Source organism: Danio aesculapii, chromosome 2 (genome assembly GCF_903798145.1).
Source record: "Danio aesculapii chromosome 2, fDanAes4.1, whole genome shotgun sequence".
Lineage (NCBI taxonomy): Eukaryota > Metazoa > Chordata > Actinopteri > Cypriniformes > Danionidae > Danio > Danio aesculapii.
This window is the reverse complement of record NC_079436.1, coordinates 43988750-44007024: the sequence shown is the minus strand read 5'-3', so window position 1 is coordinate 44007024 and position 18275 is coordinate 43988750. Positions and strand designations below refer to the sequence as shown.

The 18275-nt window shown below is 36.6% G+C and overlaps 1 protein-coding gene across 5 annotated transcripts in view; it reads right to left on the bottom strand.

Moving 5' to 3' along the window:
* LOC130247109 (NACHT, LRR and PYD domains-containing protein 1a-like) overlaps positions 1 to 18275 on the bottom strand; it is a 40611-nt gene that overhangs the window by 8341 nt on the left and 13995 nt on the right. Inside the window, exons 5-13 of one of the 5 annotated variants that reach the window (XM_056480304.1) lie at positions 16670 to 16783; positions 16512 to 16598; positions 15144 to 15173; positions 5755 to 5868; positions 5597 to 5683; positions 3421 to 3446; positions 3266 to 3342; positions 1343 to 1560; positions 399 to 667 (exon numbers count right to left, since the gene is read on the bottom strand). In XM_056480304.1, the coding sequence (XP_056336279.1) occupies positions 399 to 667; positions 1343 to 1560; positions 3266 to 3342; positions 3421 to 3446; positions 5597 to 5683; positions 5755 to 5868; positions 15144 to 15173; positions 16512 to 16598; positions 16670 to 16783 (1022 nt within the window). The remainder of the gene's footprint in view (positions 1 to 398; positions 668 to 1342; positions 1561 to 3265; positions 3343 to 3420; positions 3447 to 5596; positions 5684 to 5754; positions 5869 to 15143; positions 15174 to 16511; positions 16599 to 16669; positions 16784 to 18275) is intronic. The other 4 variants (XM_056480312.1, XM_056480328.1, XM_056480334.1 and 1 more) reach the window with 4 other exon arrangements.

The following is an 18275-nucleotide window of genomic DNA, read 5'->3' as shown; positions in this document are numbered from 1 at the left end:
TGCAGATTAATGTGAGAAACTTGTGGAAGGATACACCAAACACTTGACCGAAGTTATACAGTTTAAAAGCGAAGCAAAATAAATACCAAGGAAATGTATGTAAACTTTTGACTGTCTAGAAATTAATAATTATTATTAATTATTCATTATTCTGGCATTTAGCAAATGTAAATCATTTAGGTAATCCTAACGTACCTAAAATAGTAAACGTTTAGTATGATTTAACACCAGACATTTAAAAACAAAATGGTTATGTTCCTTTTTTTAGTGTATGTAAACTTCTGGTTTCAACTGTATATTCCTTGCAAAAAATTCTAATCCAAAATGCTGCTAATGGCTTTTTTTTAACGTTGGCAGGGAAAGAGTTAAACAGAAAACACAAAAAGAGATTAAAGTACCTCTGTCACAGGAACATTCCCTGGAAGCAAGTGAACATTCAGTATTTTATCTTCCTCTTCTTCCTCCTCAACTGGTAGTGTTCGAAGAAAAAGCAAAACTTGTCCACTAATGCAAGGGCGACTAAATATCTTCATCCAGAGGAGTCCAAATAGAGAGAGAACTCTGATGTCAATCATCACATGACTTTCTGTCACTTTAATTGGCTGAATTATTTCCATATTCCCACCAGTAAAATGTGCTACAGCCAAACCATCCCTGTTGTCGCCCTCTGCAAAACATTTTCAACTATTTTGTAATGTGGTAAATTATCAAGGTATAGCTTTTATTATTATAGAGCATTTATTATTTTTAGTATTAAAATCACAAATCTGCAGCAGTTACACTGCAGGATGTGCAATGTTGAGTTGGTTTATTGTTGACCAGGAGCCACAGTTTATAAAAACACATCATGTTAGAAATAAATTTACATCACATCATAAATAAATTATATTTAATGAATTATACGATGAAGACTTTAGAGTTATTTATTTTTGATTATTAATATTTGTACACAAACACTGACTTCTCAGAAAACCATACAGCACAATTTATTCCATTTGTATTTTTGCTCTATTGTAAATATCTGCTTGCAATTTGTTCATTATATTTTCAGAGAGATGTTCTCAAAATCATTGCAAACATTAATTTTATTCAAGTCATCTGGTGAAATTGTATCTATATTGCAACATACGTACACTATATTGACTTTTTAGTTAACATTTCAGATTAAATAGTCTTTATAAAAATCTAAATCCCTTACACTTTACTATTAATTTACAAACATAGCATCATGAGCTGCAGTCTTTTTATATTGATAGTGTCAGATTACATCTTCATAATTCAAAATATTTGTTAAAATGATTCAATACAAAACTAATATTCAAGTATGAAGAAAGGAACCTACCGGAGAATATTTCACAGTGAGGAAGGTTCAGTTTTGAGATTGAACCATTAAAACAGTTAACGTCATATAAGGGTCCTGCAGGCTGCATTTGACCCAAACCATCTAAAAGACATGGATCCCACGAGACGACTCTATACAGCAGCTCTCCTTCACCCTCCATCACAAACACAAGACTGGTCAAACTGCACTGAAACTGACCAGCATGAGGACAAACAAACCTGGAGGACAGGACATTTTCATGTTAGTAAAAAAGTCATGAACTAAGAAATCATCACTGTCTTGATCTTGAGGTCACTTTACTATATAAACATCTTGTAAGTTAAGAACGTTCTTGTTAGTCTAGTTGTCTCAGTCAGTCTGACAAAACAACAGGAATGTGCCACTTTATTATGTAATGATGCTAAACACCGTCTCCACCGAAGATGATTAACACCTACTTCTACATTATTGCATGTTTAGTTGCACCCACAGATTAACGCTGCAGTAGATAAATAATGAGAAACACACAGAATGGAGAACCACACAGAGATAATTAAGATGGCTCCAAAAACAAAACATGCTGTTGAGAACCAAGTTGTCCGGCTTTTGATATCAACATTGAGAACGAGTGGACAAACTTCTTCTTTTTTTTTAAATTGGCTCATTTTACATGAGTTAAAAAGTTGAACTATTCAATAATTTAATTCTTTCAGCCAATCTCCGAGTCTAATAGGAGTGTTTGCCAGTCACACTAAGTAATATTATTGATCCTTCTGCAGCCTTTGTATGTGGATTATTAGGCCAGAATGAGAGTACAGTTTTTAGTCAAAGCAGTAAAAATCTTGCTACACTGAAATGGGATTTTAGAAACTATTTTTAAGTTATAAGAGAATGTTTACAGGTGATTCATATACATTTTCAAGTAGTTGTCTTAATTCAAGTATTAAAGTCTTGTCATCGATCCAGTTGTAAGAGCAACAAATAATAACTTGACTTCTAGTTGATCATTTAGAAAAGTGGCAGGTCGATTTTTCTGATGAATCATCTGTTGAACTGCATCCCAATCGTCACAAAAACTGCATGGACCCAAGATAAAAGATAAAAGATAAAAGTCAAGTTTGGTGAAGGAAAAATCATGGTTTGGGGTTACATTCAGTATGTGGGCGTGCGAGAGATCTGCAGAGTGGATGGCAACATCAACAGCCTGAGGTATCAAGACATTTGTGCTGCCCATTACAAACCACAGGAGAGGGCAAATTCATCAGCAGGACAGCGCTCCGTCTCATACTTCAGCCTTCACATCAAAGTTCCTGAAAGCAAAGAAGGTGCTCCAGGATTGGCCAGCCCAGTCGCCAGACATGAGCATTATTGAGCATGTGGGGTAAGATGAAGGAGGAGGCATTGAAGATGAATCCAAAGAATCTTGATGAACTCTGGGAGTCCTGCAACAACGCTTTCTTTGCCATTTCAGATGACTTTATTAATACGTTATTTGAGTCATTGCAGAGATATATGTATGGATGCAGTCCTCCAAGCTCATGGGAGTCATACACAATATTCATTATTTTTCACTGCACCATGACTTTATATTCTATACTGTACATTATTTCTGTTAAGTGACAAGACTTTTGTCTAAGCAAAGTCAGACCTTACTGGCCTAATTAAATAATTATCAAGGCATGATAATATTTTATTTAGGTAAAATAAGCGTAATCTAGAGGCCTTTGCCTTTCATATAAGCCACTTCTGACACCAAATGATCAACTAGAGATCAAGTTATTATTTGGTGTTCCTAAAACTTGGATAGGCGACAAGACTTTTGTCAGGTAGTGTTTAAGAAAGTGTCCTATATATAGACATGAGTCATTAAGCGTTTACATTTAAAGGTGAGCAATTCAACACATTATCTTTTTACAAATTCCAAAGAACATAACTGTTCAATACCTGTATGTATTCTTGTCTTTGTACTTGTCATCTTCTTGAATAAGTTCAGGTGTGAATATTTTTGCATCATCTGAGGGCTGAAAGAAAGAAAAGAATTATCTTTCTTTCTTTTTTTGATTTTATGAAAGCCAGAACACATGACAGTTGCTACTCACTGTTTGTCCTGAAGATGATTCTGCTCCTAAGGTAAAAGTAAGGCACAAATGCATAAGTGACACACATTTGCAGTATAAGAAATTGAATCCCAATACTGATCTCATAACACCACTGAACTAAAGCGTAAATAGTCATAAACAGAATACGTTTATAATTTATAGTCTTTCCTTTTTTTTTGTTTAAAAACTTCTGTTCAGACTTCTGTTTCTGAAAGAATATGAATGATTGGAAATATTCAAATGAAGATTAAACATTGACTTTGGTAAATAAATAAGCAAGGATAGCAAAGCAGACAGAGTGCTACAAATTTTAATGCAAAGCACAGAACACCATTGGTCACCTAATAAAAGAAAACCAGATATCTACGTTTACATAATTTCAAGAGTTCACACTTAGCTGATTATTAATTATAAGCTTGTTTGGCATGCTGTCCCGAGAGAGAGCCCTGAGCTCATAAGATCCTCGAGCCCGGGGCTTCCTCCCGTTGCAAGGCGAGAGGGGACTTTGAGCTCAGGTAGATCTCGTGAACTCCCCTGCTGTAGTTACTAATGAACAGATAGGGATTTCTCTTAAGAGATAACTATTTACTAGGAGCATGTCTATAGTGCCGATTTGGATTAGTCAATTAACTTACGTTGCATGTTTTTGGACAGTGGGAGGAAACCTGGAAACCCGGGGGAAACCCACGTAAGCACGGGGAGAAAGTGCAACTCCACACAGAAACGTCTGCTGGTTTGGTAAAAGCCTGGAACCAGAGACATTCTTGCTGTGAGGCAAGTGCTAAACACCGTGCCACCATGTCACCCATCTAGGAAGAAGGAGGAGTAGGGGTGGATGGGGGATTCTTCAAAACGAAGATAGCAGAGGTACGTAACCCTGGGTATTTGTAGTAGCCTGGGAGTCGTCTGATTGGTGCATTGAGAATTGGATAATGCGGATCCATCCGCTAGCAATCATAAGCATGTGATCCTCTCGAAATTAGTTTATAAATAAACTTCACTTCAAGAGTTCACACTTAGCTGATGATTAATTATAAGCTTGTTTGGCATGCTGTCCCAGGAGAGAGCCCTGAGCTCACAAGATCCTCGAGCCCGGGGCTCCCTCCCGTTGCAAGGCGAGAGGGGAGTTTGAGCTCAGGTAGATCTCAAGAACTCCCCAAAATGCCTTATATAGCTCGGGACAGCAGCCGCGTATTGAAGAGAACCCTAAAATGTAAATGTAACAATGCTATATCTGGCTGCTGGATATAATATTGATAGCTTAGGAAGAGAGGAGTCTAAGCGGGGGCGTGGGAGGGGCTGAATTGACTCCTGCAGGAGTCAAAGCTCGGATACACTCCTGCGGGAGTGAGAGCAAGGTCTTGGGCGGTGAAGTCTCCTGTATGAGAGGGTGTGAGGTGGGCCAGGGGGGCATGAACTACTGCGGGAGTTGAAGCTCGTTTTAGGTACTTCTGCGGGAGTTAGAGCTTGGGAAAGAAAAATAGTTAGCAGAGAAACTCGACGCTGGAAGAAGAAATTAGACGAGGGAATTGAAGGATAAGGAGATAAGGGAGGAGATAAAAGAAGGGGTAATAGGTAGCGGAAACACTCAACGCTATAAGGAAGTAAAGAAGGAGCAAATAATTGCCAGGCGGAGGATCTCGACACCGGAAATGATGACTCCTCAGAGCCATGAGGGGGGCGGGATCCAGTAAAAGTGGGGAGGAAGGATGGAGTAGTGATGGCTCCTGCTGGAGATGTGATTGTGAAGGGGTGGTTGGGGATGGGCTTGGAGTGACTCCTGCGGGTGTCGAAGCTCAGGTTGGGCCCCTGCAGGAGTCAGAGCTGTTGAATGGGATGGCAAGCATAGCGAAGCTTGGAACAGAAGGTAGATACATACATACACGTACATACGCATATGCACACCATGTACGTACGCTAGCAATCATAAGCACAGGATCCTCTCGAAATTAGTTTATAAATAAACTTCACATTGTATTGTATGATCATTTTTGCACTCAAAATGATGAAGTTGTGAGTGTGATTCTCAATGTGCACCCAATTGCAGTAATGAGATTATTTAAATTGTGAAAGAAAAATTATAATTCTTTACTCTTTAAATTACTTGTGCTAATGGACCCTTGTTGTTTATGAAAACAATTCATTTAAAATCAAAATCATACCATCTTTTACTCACCCTCCTCTTGTTTCAAACCAGTTTCAGTTTTTTTGGAAGAATGTAACCCATGATTTCTATAGCGTTTGACTGTCCTCGTTCTTGTGCCTGTAAAACATGTTTATAACATATATTTAACTTTGTATTTATATTAGTTTATAAAATCTGAGAGTACATACCCATGCCTAAGCTTCTTGGGTGCCTAAATCGTCGTCTCCAAGTGGACTCGTCATCTGAATCCGGTAACGATATATGAATCTCGTCATCTGAATCTGGTAATGATATACGCATCCCTGAGAAAAAGTATCAAAGTGACAAATATCATGCTACAGCATAACCAGCTACATTACAAGGATTTTTGACTTAAGTTAAGTTTTCATAACTATGAGTAAAATGACAGAATTTAGTCTGAAACAGTTTTCCTGAGGATCCTTGAAAGGTAGATTATTTTATTATGATATAATATGTCTCTACTGTTAAACATAATTTGTCTGTTCTGATCAATACAGTAAAATAACATACAATTTTCTGCATAGGAGTACTAAAAGATAGATAATAGGACCAGTAAACAAGGAGTACTGAAATCAACAGAAAATAAATTTGTTTTTTTTTTTAACAGGCTTGAACAGAAATAGAGGGGAGATTATAATATAAGGCAGTGGGTAAACTCAGATCGAGAAGAGGTATACGGACAGATCAAATCCTGAGGTATTGAGGAGCAAGATTATTAATGGCTTTGTATACAAATAACTCACGTTTAAAATCAATTCTATACTTAATGGGTAACCATTGAAGTGTATATAAAATAGGGGTTACTGACCAGTTTTTGCACACTGGGTTATGTGTGCGGCCAGAAAACCAACAGCAACATCCAGCACATTTACTTTGTGCCTAAATAGAATTATTTCAGTTTTATTTTGGTTTAAACTTAGAAATTGGTCAATTGACAAAGTTTAAGCTCATGGAAACAGGACAAAAGCAGTCTTAAGTAGGCCCACCTGAAATCTGCGAGTGCAGAATTCTGCAGATTTTAGCCCATCATTGATTCTGTTTACTTACTTGTGTAAATGTGTGTACATATATATTTATTCAGTTTTTCAATTAATTTCAGTAAATTATTGACTAATATGATAATGTTCATTTGATTTATTTACAATACAGTTTGTAAAGTAATATTTTCTGTCTTTTAGTAGATATATTATATGAGAGACTTGCTTTGTTTACCAAATAAATAGGATCTAATTGGATTTGCATTGTAAACATTAACAGAGTTAAAAAGGTATTTTTATGTAATACAGTATATTAAATTTTTAGTTATGATACTCCCAAAATCATTCCGCATAAATACACAAATTTTTTAACAAAATTCTCAGCAGAAATAGCAAAAAAAATTTATTCCTGATGAATAAAGGGACTAAGCCAAAAGAAAATGAATGAATAAATGTATAGCCATAACAGATTTTGCAATTTAAAAATATGAAAATAAATAACTAGCTTAAAAGGAGGGGAAAAGAAACTTTCAGATTAGCATTATCTTATTCCCCAACATTTGTGTAATTTATTTAATTATTTATCTGCCCGCACTATTCATTATTTATATATTTATTTATGTAGCAATTTATGGATTTTATATATATATATATATATATATATATATATATATATATATATATATATATATATATAAAATACAGTAATTATTAGCCCCTGATTTATTATCCCCGTTTAATTTTTTTCCCAAATTTTTTTTTTACAGAGATCAGATTTTTTCAACACATTTCTAAACATAATAGTTTTAATAACTAATTTCTAATAACTGATTTATTTTATCTTTGCCATGATGACAGTAAATAATATTTGACTAGATATTTTTCATAACACTTCAATACAGATTAAACTGACATTTACAGGCTTAACTAGGTTAATTAGGTTAACTAGGCAGGTTAGGGTAATTAGGCAAGTTATTGTATAACGATGGCTTGTTCTGATGACTATTGAAAAAAATATAGTCTTGAGTGGCTAATTATTTTGACCTTAAAATTGTTTGAATTTTTTTTTTAATTGCTTTTATTCTAGCCGAAATAAAACAAATAAGACTTTCTCCAGAAGAAAAAATATTATCAGACATACTTTGAAAATGTCCTCGCTCTGTTAAACATCATTTGGGAAATATAAAAGAAGAAAAATGAAGAAAAAATTCAAAGGGGGGCTAATAATTCTGACTTCAACTGTATGTGTGTGTGTATATATATATATATATGTATGCATATTCATTTATTTATTGATGCTGGAATTTGTTGATTCCTCCATAAGCTTTGGTAACAATTTGCAAAGACATTTGAATTTCACAGGAGGGCTTAACAATTTGTCTTCAATTGCATCTCCATTTAATTAATTGAACATATAAATTGATTCAATTAAAGCGGCCTTTGTAGCATATCATTACTTAGATTTATTGAGCTAATCATATTTGATTTTATGTAATATCAAAGTCCCTTTAAGTGTATTCTATAGTCTTTGGTAATATGCATTTACCCTCAGTGATTTAACTTTTAAAAGTAAACATTGAGGCAGAGAACAATTTTAGAACATTTAGAATCTCATGATGCGTAGAACGTTTAGAATCTCTACATCACACCAGAGTACCTGCACCACAAACACAATTCACTTTGTTGGTTTACAGTAGCAAGAACGATCGCTGATTCTGTCTGAGTGAACAAACTGTGTCTATATGGTGAAAGACGAACTGAGTATGGAGAATACAAGTACATCTGTGATGGAGAAGCCAAAGAAAAACCGGCTCTTAAAACTGCCCTCTTTCCTAAAAGCTTCCAAGAAAAACAAGATCTTCCGAAGTCAGAAAGAGACGCAGCTCAAGCAAACGCCTGACATTGGCAATGATTGTAAGTCATATTTATATTGTGAAATGAGCAGGAGTTTTCTTGATTACTGCATAGAGATTACTGAGCAACCTTTCCGTCCATTTTCTCCTGACATCTGGCCCAAAAAATTCGTAATTACCTCGGATGAATAAGGCCTATATGGCATAGTTTATATCTATACAAACATATTAATTCACTAAACAAATCTTTTAAAAAGTCATTCTTTAGATATATAAAAAAACAACTTTCCAAAGTAATATTTTAATTCACGTTTATTCATTCCTTGTTATTACTTTCACAAAAACAGTGAGGATTATTGTGCCAGTGTGTCGCTAGACCCGGTGATGGGATTCTGTTTCTTTCACTCAAATAATCTTTTCACAAGTCTTATGGGCTATAGAAACATATTTCACTTGCTATAGGATTTTATAAAAAACATCATGTATATATTTTTATTTGCACATTTCAAATTGTCAAACTCATTTCAAATTCAAACTCATCTTGACTTGTACATATCCACTGCACATGTAATCATGTTCATATCTATCTGCATACTTCTGATTATTAATAGCAACCTGTAAATGTATATTCATCTATTGTAAATCTCTGATTATAGTAAATATAACCTGTATATAACGTTCATTGTGCATCCATTTGTAAATATCACTCATAGTTTTTTCTATAATTGCACTTTATCATTTAAACCTATCCTGCACTTGCTGCTATTGCACTCCTGGTTAGACCTAACTGCATTTCGTTGCCTTGTACTTGTACATGTGTAATGACAATAAAGTTTAATCTAATCTAATGTAATCTAATCTAATCTAATCTAATATATAATAATTGTATAGTTGCTGGTAGGATTGTTTTTCGGAGTGCAAACGTGATAATTATTTGTATTTGTTAGTAGGCTTTTAAAACGGGTGGTTTTATTATATTATTGTTATTATTTATTTATGTTTATGTTATAATTTCAATTGCTGTGCTAGAATATTATTACTATTGGATTCAGGTTCTAAGTACGACTCTGTACATTAATGTGGCAGCCCATTTTCAGCTTTTTTTAGTTCTTAGTTCTTTTCTTAGTTTTCTTTTTTTAGTTCTGCATTAAATGGGTTCATTTTGACCCATAACATGGAGTTTATTGCTGTCTCTACATCATGTTGCGCTGTGCCTGTTAGATCAGCAGATAGCATTCGCAACACTGGAGTAGAGAGGGTTATTACCTGCTCTTTACACACAAAGTAGGCCTACCTGAAAGTTTAAATTGGAAAACCTTATTTAAAAACCTTGTTTTGAACTTCACCTCGAATATTCTTGTTTATTTTGTAAATACATTAAAATAACCAACAAATTATATCAAACGAAATTTGTTTCAAAAAGATAATTTTTCAGACATGCTTTCAGTTTCTCCATCTCACTCGCAGTGGGTTTAGGCAAGGGAATGTTTATTAAGTAAAACTCATCTCAGACGGTTTAGTTTAGTCTGCTTCAAGGCAGGTTATTTTACCAATGATTATGGTCAATAGTGGTAGCCTAGTTCAGATTTCAAAGCAAAATCCTAATATTAAAAAAGGAAACATAAGCTGGACCACAACAGATCAGATCAATGTCATAATGAATGCTCAAATAATGTAGCCTATAGTTTATAGCGAGCATCATGTTTTTAGTTAGATTGTGTCGTCTGTCATGCAATGTAGGTCATAGGTTGGTTATTTTTACTGAAGAAGATATATTATTTGAGCACCAGAACTATAGAAACTGTATTAGGTTTAAAAAAAAAAACGGCACAGTATCGGGATCGGATCTGTATCGATCGATACTCAGATTTTTGTATCGGGATCAGATTGGTTCCAAAAAAAATGGTATCGGTGCATCCCTAACAGATATATTACAGTACAGTACATGTAGCAAAACCAAGGTGAATTTGTTGTAATAAAGGCTTAGCTACAATAATCATGTGCTTTTTTTTGTTTTAGTTTATTGTAAAACTATGGTAAATGTTCATAAGGAATGATCTAAACATTGTGTAAACTACAATCATTTCTCTTAATAGATGAGGTGGAGGAGGTTGAGGGAACGACGCAGAGGAAAAAGAGTAAAGTGGCCAATTTCCTCAAAGCTGCCAGAAAACTCTTCAGGATGTCCTGCTTTGGTCAGACTGAGAAGCAGCTCTCTGTCTCTGCAGACTCTGATGGTAAATAATCATATTTATTGCTAGATTTTTTAAATCTTTAACCTTATGATGCCCTATGATGTGATGAATAATTAGTATTTTGAATTCCCCTTCACCCAAGTTTAACATCGCCTTGAGAATGACTGTGTAACCTGTGTAACTGCAATCATTTGTCTATTGATAGATGACATTCTATGCCCATCTGAGTCCGGCCTGAGTCTGGAGGTTGCTCTCGTCATCGTTCATCATCATGAAGCGAGTTGTGTGAATGACAACCTAAAGGTGAGTATATAAAGATGACCAACTGTTTTAATGCATGTTCTCCTGATGCTTTTACTAATACATCAAGAGTCTGTTTCAGGATCATTGAGAGGAATGATATCTGCTCACATGTGAACTGACTTAAGTTTGGTTTTGTTCTGCAGGTGGAGGAGAAAGATGAAGAGTATGTCAAACAAGAGGAGGAGGAGAAGGAGGAGATGGGACTAAATGATGAGAAGGACAAGGAGGAAAATATTAACAAGAGGAGGAGGAGAAAGAGAAATAGCAAGATAAAAGAGGAGGAGGATAAGGAAGAGGATGAGGTGAAAGAAAATGAGGAGGAGGATAAGAGTGAGGCGATGAAGATAAAAGAGAGGATGAAAGAAAAAGAAGCAGAAGAAAAGGAACACATGAAGAAGAAAAGGAGGAGAAAGAGAAATAGCATGATAAAAGTGGAGGAGAAGAAAGAGGAGGGGGTGGTTGAGGGAGAGATAAAGATAAAGGAGGAGAGGACGAAAGAAAATGAAGAGGAGGAGGATAGGAATGAGAAAGAGATGAAGGTAAAGGAGAAAAGGATGAAAGAAAATGAAGAGGAGGATAAGAATGAAGAGGAGATGAAGGAGGATGAAACAGAGAAGGGGGAGGAAGAGATAGAAAAGCCAAAGGAGGACAAGAGAAAGAGAAAAAAGAAAAGACACAGCAGGAGAAGCAGACGGATGATGAGGAGGAGAAATAAAAGAAGAAGGATGAGAGCATGAATGAGAAGGAGACTGAGATGCAATAAAAATGTTTGAAAAAAAAAAAACCTTTCTGGCCTAAAATATTATTGTGCAAAAAAAAACCAGCCAAAAACTTGCATTCACATCACATCATTTTGGTCAACTGAAGTTAATTTGCAAAACAAATGTTGTACGCAAAGGGGTGAGCACAACAAAGTTTTACATAAAAAATGTGCAAAACACTTGCACAACACTACGTTGTATGCGTTAAAAAGGTCCTTCGGCTTAGTCTTAGAATTATTAGGGGTCGCCACAGTGAAATGAACCGCTAAATATCCCAGCACATGTTTTACGCAGCGGATGCCCTTCCAGCCGCAACCCAGTACTGGTAAACACCCATACACTCTCTCTCATTCACACATACTCATGCACTACAGTCGATTTAGTTAATCCGATTCCCTACTGCATGTCTTTGGGACTTGAACCAGCAACCTTCTTGCTGTGAAGCGACAGTGTTAACCACCAAACCTAATTCACTCATTCATTCATTTTCTTTTTGGCTTAGTCCCTTTATTAATCAGGGGTCACCACAGCGGAATGAACCGCCAACTTATCCAGCATGTTTTACGCAGCGGATGGCCTTCCAGCCGCAACCCAACACTGGGAAACACCCATACGCTCTTGCATTTACACACACACACTACGACCAATTTAGCTTATTCAATTCACCTATAGTGCATGTCTTTGTATTGTAGGGCAAACCGGAGCACCCGGAGAAAACCCATGCCAACATGGGGAGAACATGCAAACTCCACACAGAAATGCCAACTGACACAGCCAGGACTCGAACAGGTGACCTTCTTGCAGTGAGGCGAGAGTGCTAACCACGTAGCCACCGCTAATTATTAATATTACTTATTGTAGGAGCCGTATTTCACAGTTTACTGTTCAAGGTCATTTTCATATTTATTTTGTGTTATATAATGTGTTCTCATTGATTTTCATGTCATAGACTTTGAGTTACTTTTCTACTGCTCATATGTAGTGTGCTGTGATGGTACGCACGTTTTGTGACACACATGAGTTGTTAGTGTGATGTGCAGGAGTTGGAGAGCACAAGCTTTTGACTGTTAAAGTGAAAAATTGGAGTCATAATTCATCAAGCTGGAACAAATAAGTTTTATGGAAGTGGATTGTGATGAAATTGGCACGTGTGGATGTCTGATGTAAAAAATAAACGAAGATACACTGAATTGGATGGACTCTCATGTCGTGATCAAATGTAAGAGCACTAATACGCATCAAGACTTGTGGAAAGAGAGATGGAAAATAGAGATAACTAAAGAGATGGTTAGCGGGGAGGGAAGACACAAACCCGCCTAGGAGGGGGGACTACATCGTGGCTGAGTGAGCATATGGGATCGCCAGCGGGGATTGCACATAGCAGGCACCTATACCCAGAATGTAGGATAATAACGTATCGGGCCAACACCTGACTCCTCCGCTGAGTCAGATGCTGGGGGCCTCAGAGGAACTCTGCAGGGTTCGCCAAGTGGGAAACTCGACTGACAGCGAGAGAGAAAGGCGCAGCAAGCGTTTTACAACAACTAACTGAATTTCCTCATTCACTGGGGTTTCCCAGCACACCTGAGGAAATCGGCTCCCTTCAAAGATTAAAAAGTCTCGCAATTAGGTGTCGCCCAGCTCGTAGCTCTATAATGTCTGTTAGAGAGGCGCCACATGCTAACGCCCAAGAGGATGCGCGCTCCGAGTGGAGTGCGCTCTCACTCCTGGGGGATACGGCTCACCCTGGCTCTGATAAGCAAGGGAGATGGCATCCACTGATCAGTGGGTTTGTTTTAACCTCTGTTTGGATACGGCACTTCCCTTCTGTCCATCACCGTAACAGTTAAAGAGCTGCTCAGAGGATCTAAGCTCTGAGTACGATCGGTATAATACGCAAAGCACGAACAGGACACAGCAATTAAGGGGCTGGTCTGCCTCCTCCGTTGGCAGCCCTTGCAGGTTCACTACGTAGTCTAAAAAGAATGCTGTAGGAACGTAGGGCAATGGTTTCCAACCTTTTTTGCTTGAGACCCACTTTTCCTCTGGAAAATATTGTAAGGCCCTCCTCCACATTTAATGATATTATCGCTCGTATAAGTTTGCAGTAAGTATGACAAAAAAGTTAGTTTTAAAACAAATGGTATGTTTATTACTATATCTAGATATGTTTATGCACAAATAATAGCCTAATGTAAAATATAAAAGCAAAACATTAGTAGGCCATTTGTAACAGAAAAACGTAAGCCTTTGGCCTTTGAATTGGCCCAATTTGAAATTCAGTAACAAAAATATCAGTATTCACACTGGTGTATAAGGGAAAAAAAATAATATAGGCTATTATGGTCCGTGTACGTTGCGTTCATTCGATTTTTGATTTTAAACGATATTTAAAAAACGAGGAAACGGCCGTTTTTCGTTTTTTCATTTCGGTTTCAGAACCGCCTACATGTGGATAATGAATTTTAAAGTCATTTATCCGTTTTCCTACACTGAATCAAAAAAACGTAAATTGAGCCGAAATCAGTTATTTAATTTTTTGTGAACAAATGAAAAAACGAAAAATGGCCGTTTCCTCGTTTTTTTTTTAATATCGTTTAAAATCAAAAATCGAATGAGCGCAACGTACACGGACCTATTACAATTTACTACATGTATGTTATTTGTTATGTTCTATCAATTAGGGTGAGGATTGCTGCAAGGCAATTTTTTTCAAAATTTTTGTGGAGGACGGATTACAAATTTGTCCATTTTCACTGGTATTTTCATTGATAATAGATCCGAGTGTCCTCTGCACATACTTTAGATAAAAGATTTTTATATTTGTTAAAAATAGATCACTGAGGGAGCATATACAGGGTAAACAATGCATGCCCAAGGACTGATCTCTGTGGAACTCCACAACAGGAGTATTGAGGACTGATGGTCAATGTGCACAATAAAACATCTATTGTCAGATAAGAACAGAACCACTCTATGCCACACCAACTATGCCACGAATGAACTTGGACCACAGCTGTTTCTAAGCGTGTCACCAGGACCTTGTGGTCAATCAAGTCAAATGCAGAATGTAAGCCTAATAAAACTAATGCCAAATAATTCCCAGAATCAGTTTCTTGTGGACCAAATTAAAAGTCAGATATTTTTGGAATTGTGTTAACACCACTTTCTCAAAAACCTCTGAGACTAAAAGTAGATTAGAAAATCGACGGAAATTAGAGAAAAAGGATGGATTGAGGTTTAGTTTTTAAGATATGCTGTCACTACACCACATTTAAGATCTGATAGGGAAGAGTCCAGTAGACAAACATTTGTTGATAACCCAATAGCTGAACAGGACCAAATGTATTCTTAATTTATTTAAAGAAAAAAGGTAGAATAACATCCTAAGGACAAATTGAAGGTTTTGAATTACAAACAATTTCACTGCAATATCACTACATAAGAAAATATGAGAGAGTACATACCTCCCTCGTCACCTGGATCTGATGTGCATTCTGGGAAAGAAAAATCAACATGGACAAAAATATTAGGGTTAATTTAGGCATGAAGAGGCTATGAATGAATTGTGGTCAATCATGTCAAATGCAGAACTTAAGTGCACTTCACACTTAGCTCAGTTCACACTTAGCTGATGATTAATTATAAGCTTGTTTGGCATGCTGTCCCAGGAGAGAGCCCTGAGCTCACAAGATCCTCGAGCCCGGGGCTCCCTCCCGTTGCAAGGCGAGAGGGGAGTTTGAGCTCAGGTAGATCTCAAGAACTCCCCAAAATGCCTTATATAGCTCGGGACAGCAGCCGCGTATTGAAGAGAACCCTAAAATGCAAATGTAACAATGCTATATCTGGCTGCTGGATATAATATTGATAGCTTAGGAAGAGAGGAGTCTAAGCGGGGGCGTGGGAGGGGCTGAATTGACTCCTGCAGGAGTCAAAGCTCGGATACACTCCTGCGGGAGTGAGAGCAAGGTCTTGGGCGGTAAAGTCTCCTGTATGAGAGGGTGTGAGGTGGGCCAGGGGGGCATGAACTCCTGCGGGAGTTGAAGCTCGTTTTAGGTACTTCTGCGGGAGTTAGAGCTTGGGATTGAGAGCCTAAGCGGCAGTAAGAAAGTAGGGGAATATTCAACGCTGAAAGAAAAATAGTTAGCAGAGAAACTCGACGCTGGAAGAAGAAATTAGACGAGGGAATTGAAGGATAAGGAGATAAGGGAGGAGATAAAAGAAGGGGTAATAGGTAGCGGAAACACTCAACGCTATAAGGAAGTAAAGAAGGAGCAAATAATTGCCAGGCGGAGGATCTCGACACCGGAAATGAGGACTCCTCAGAGCCATGAGGGGGGCGGGATCCAGTAAAAGTGGGGAGGAAGGATGGAGTAGTGATGGCTCCTGCTGGAGATGTGACTGTGAAGGGGTGGTTGGGGATGGGCTTGGAGTGACTCCTGCGGGTGTCGAAGCTCAGGTTGGGCCCCTGCAGGAGTCAGAGCTGTTGAATGGGATGGCAAGCATAGCGAAGCTTGGAACAGAAGGTAGATACATACATACACGTACATACGCATATGCACACCATGTACGTACGCTAGCAATCATAAGCACAGGATCCTCTCGAAATTAGTTTATAAATAAACTTCACATTGTATTGTATGATCATTTTTGCACTCAAAATGATAAAGTTGTGAGTGTGATTCTCAATGTGCACCCAATTGCAGTAATGAGATTATTTAAATTGTGAAAGAAAAATTATAATTCTTTACTCTTTAAATTACTTGTGCTAATGGACCCTTGTTGTTTATGAAAACAATTCATTTAAAATCAAAATCATACCATCTTTTACTCACCCTCCTCTTGTTCCAAACCAGTTTCAGTTTTTTTGGAAGCCTGTAACCCATGATTTCTATAGCGTTTGACTGTCCTCGTTCTTGTGCCTGTAAAACATGTTTATAACATATATTTAACTTTGTATTTATATTAGTTTATAAAATCTGAGAGTACATACCCATGCCTAAGCTTCTTGGGTGCCTAAATCGTCGTCTCCAAGTGGACTCATCATCTGAATCCAATAATGATATATGAATCTCGTCATCTGAATCTGGTAATGATATACGCATCCCTGAGAAAAAGTATCAAAGTGACAAATATCATGCTACAGCATAACCAGCTACATTACAAGGATTTTTGACTTAAGTTGAGTTAAGTTTTCATAACTATGAGTAAAATGACAGAATTTAGTCTGAAACCGTTTTCCTGAGGATCCTTGAAAGGTAGATTATTTTATTATGATATAATATGTCTCTACTGTTAAACATAATTTGTCTGTTCTGATCAATACAGTAAAATAACATACAATTTTCTGCATAGGAGTACTAAAAGATAGATAATAGGACCAGTAAACAAGGAGTACTAAAATCAACAGAAAATAAATTTGTTTTTGTTTTTAACAGGCTTAAACAGAAATAGAGGGGAGATTATAATATAAGGCAGTGGGTAAACTCAGATCGAGAGGAGGTATACGGACAGATCAAATCGTGAGGTATTGAGGAGCAAGATTATTAATGGCTTTGTATACAAATAACACACGTTTAAAATCAATTCTATACTTAATGGGTAACCATTGAAGTGTGTATAAAATAGGGGTTACTGACTCATACTTGTGGGTTCCAGAGAGTAGTCTCGGAACTGCATTTTGCACTAGCTGCAGATGAGAGAGAACGCCATAATAGAGAGAGTTACAGTAATCCAGACGAGTTGTAACAAAGGCCCAAATCATAATTTGGAAATTACTCTGGGAAGAAGATTTTACAACTGAACTGATCTTTTTGACAAATTTAAAGTTATCGAACATAATGCCAACATTTTTTGCACACTGGGTTATGTGTGCGGCCAGAAAACCAACAGCAACATCCAGCACATTTTCTTTGTGCCCAAATAGAATTATTTCAGTTTTATTTTGGTTTAAACTTAGAAATTGCTCAAGGGACAAAGTTTAAGCTCATGGAAACAGGACAAAAGCAGTCTTAAGTAGGCCCACATGGCATCTGCGAGTGCAGAATTCTGCAGATTTTAGCCCATCATTGATTATGTTTACTTACTTGTGTAAATGTATGTAAATTTATATTTATTCAGTTTTTCAATTAATTTCAGTAAATTATTGACTAATATGATATTGTTCATTTGATTTATTTACAATACAGTTTGTAAAGTAATATTTTCTGTCTTTTAGTAGATATATTATATGAGAGACTTGCTTTGTTTACTAAATAAAGTGGATCTAATTGGATTTGCATTGTAAACATTAACTGAGAGTTAAAAAGGTATTTTTATGTAATACAGTATATTAAATTTTTTGTTATGATACTCCCAAAATCATTCCGCATAAATACACAAATTTTTTAACAAAATTCTCAGCAGAAATAGCAAAAAAAATTGATTCCTGATGAATAAAGGGACTAAGCCAAAAGAAAATGAATGAATAAATGTATAGCCATAACAGATTTTGCAATTTAAAAATATAAAAATAAAACCGCTTAAAAGGAGGGGAAAAGAAACTTTCAGATTAGCATCATCTTATTCCTCAACATTTGTGTAATTTATTTAATTATTTA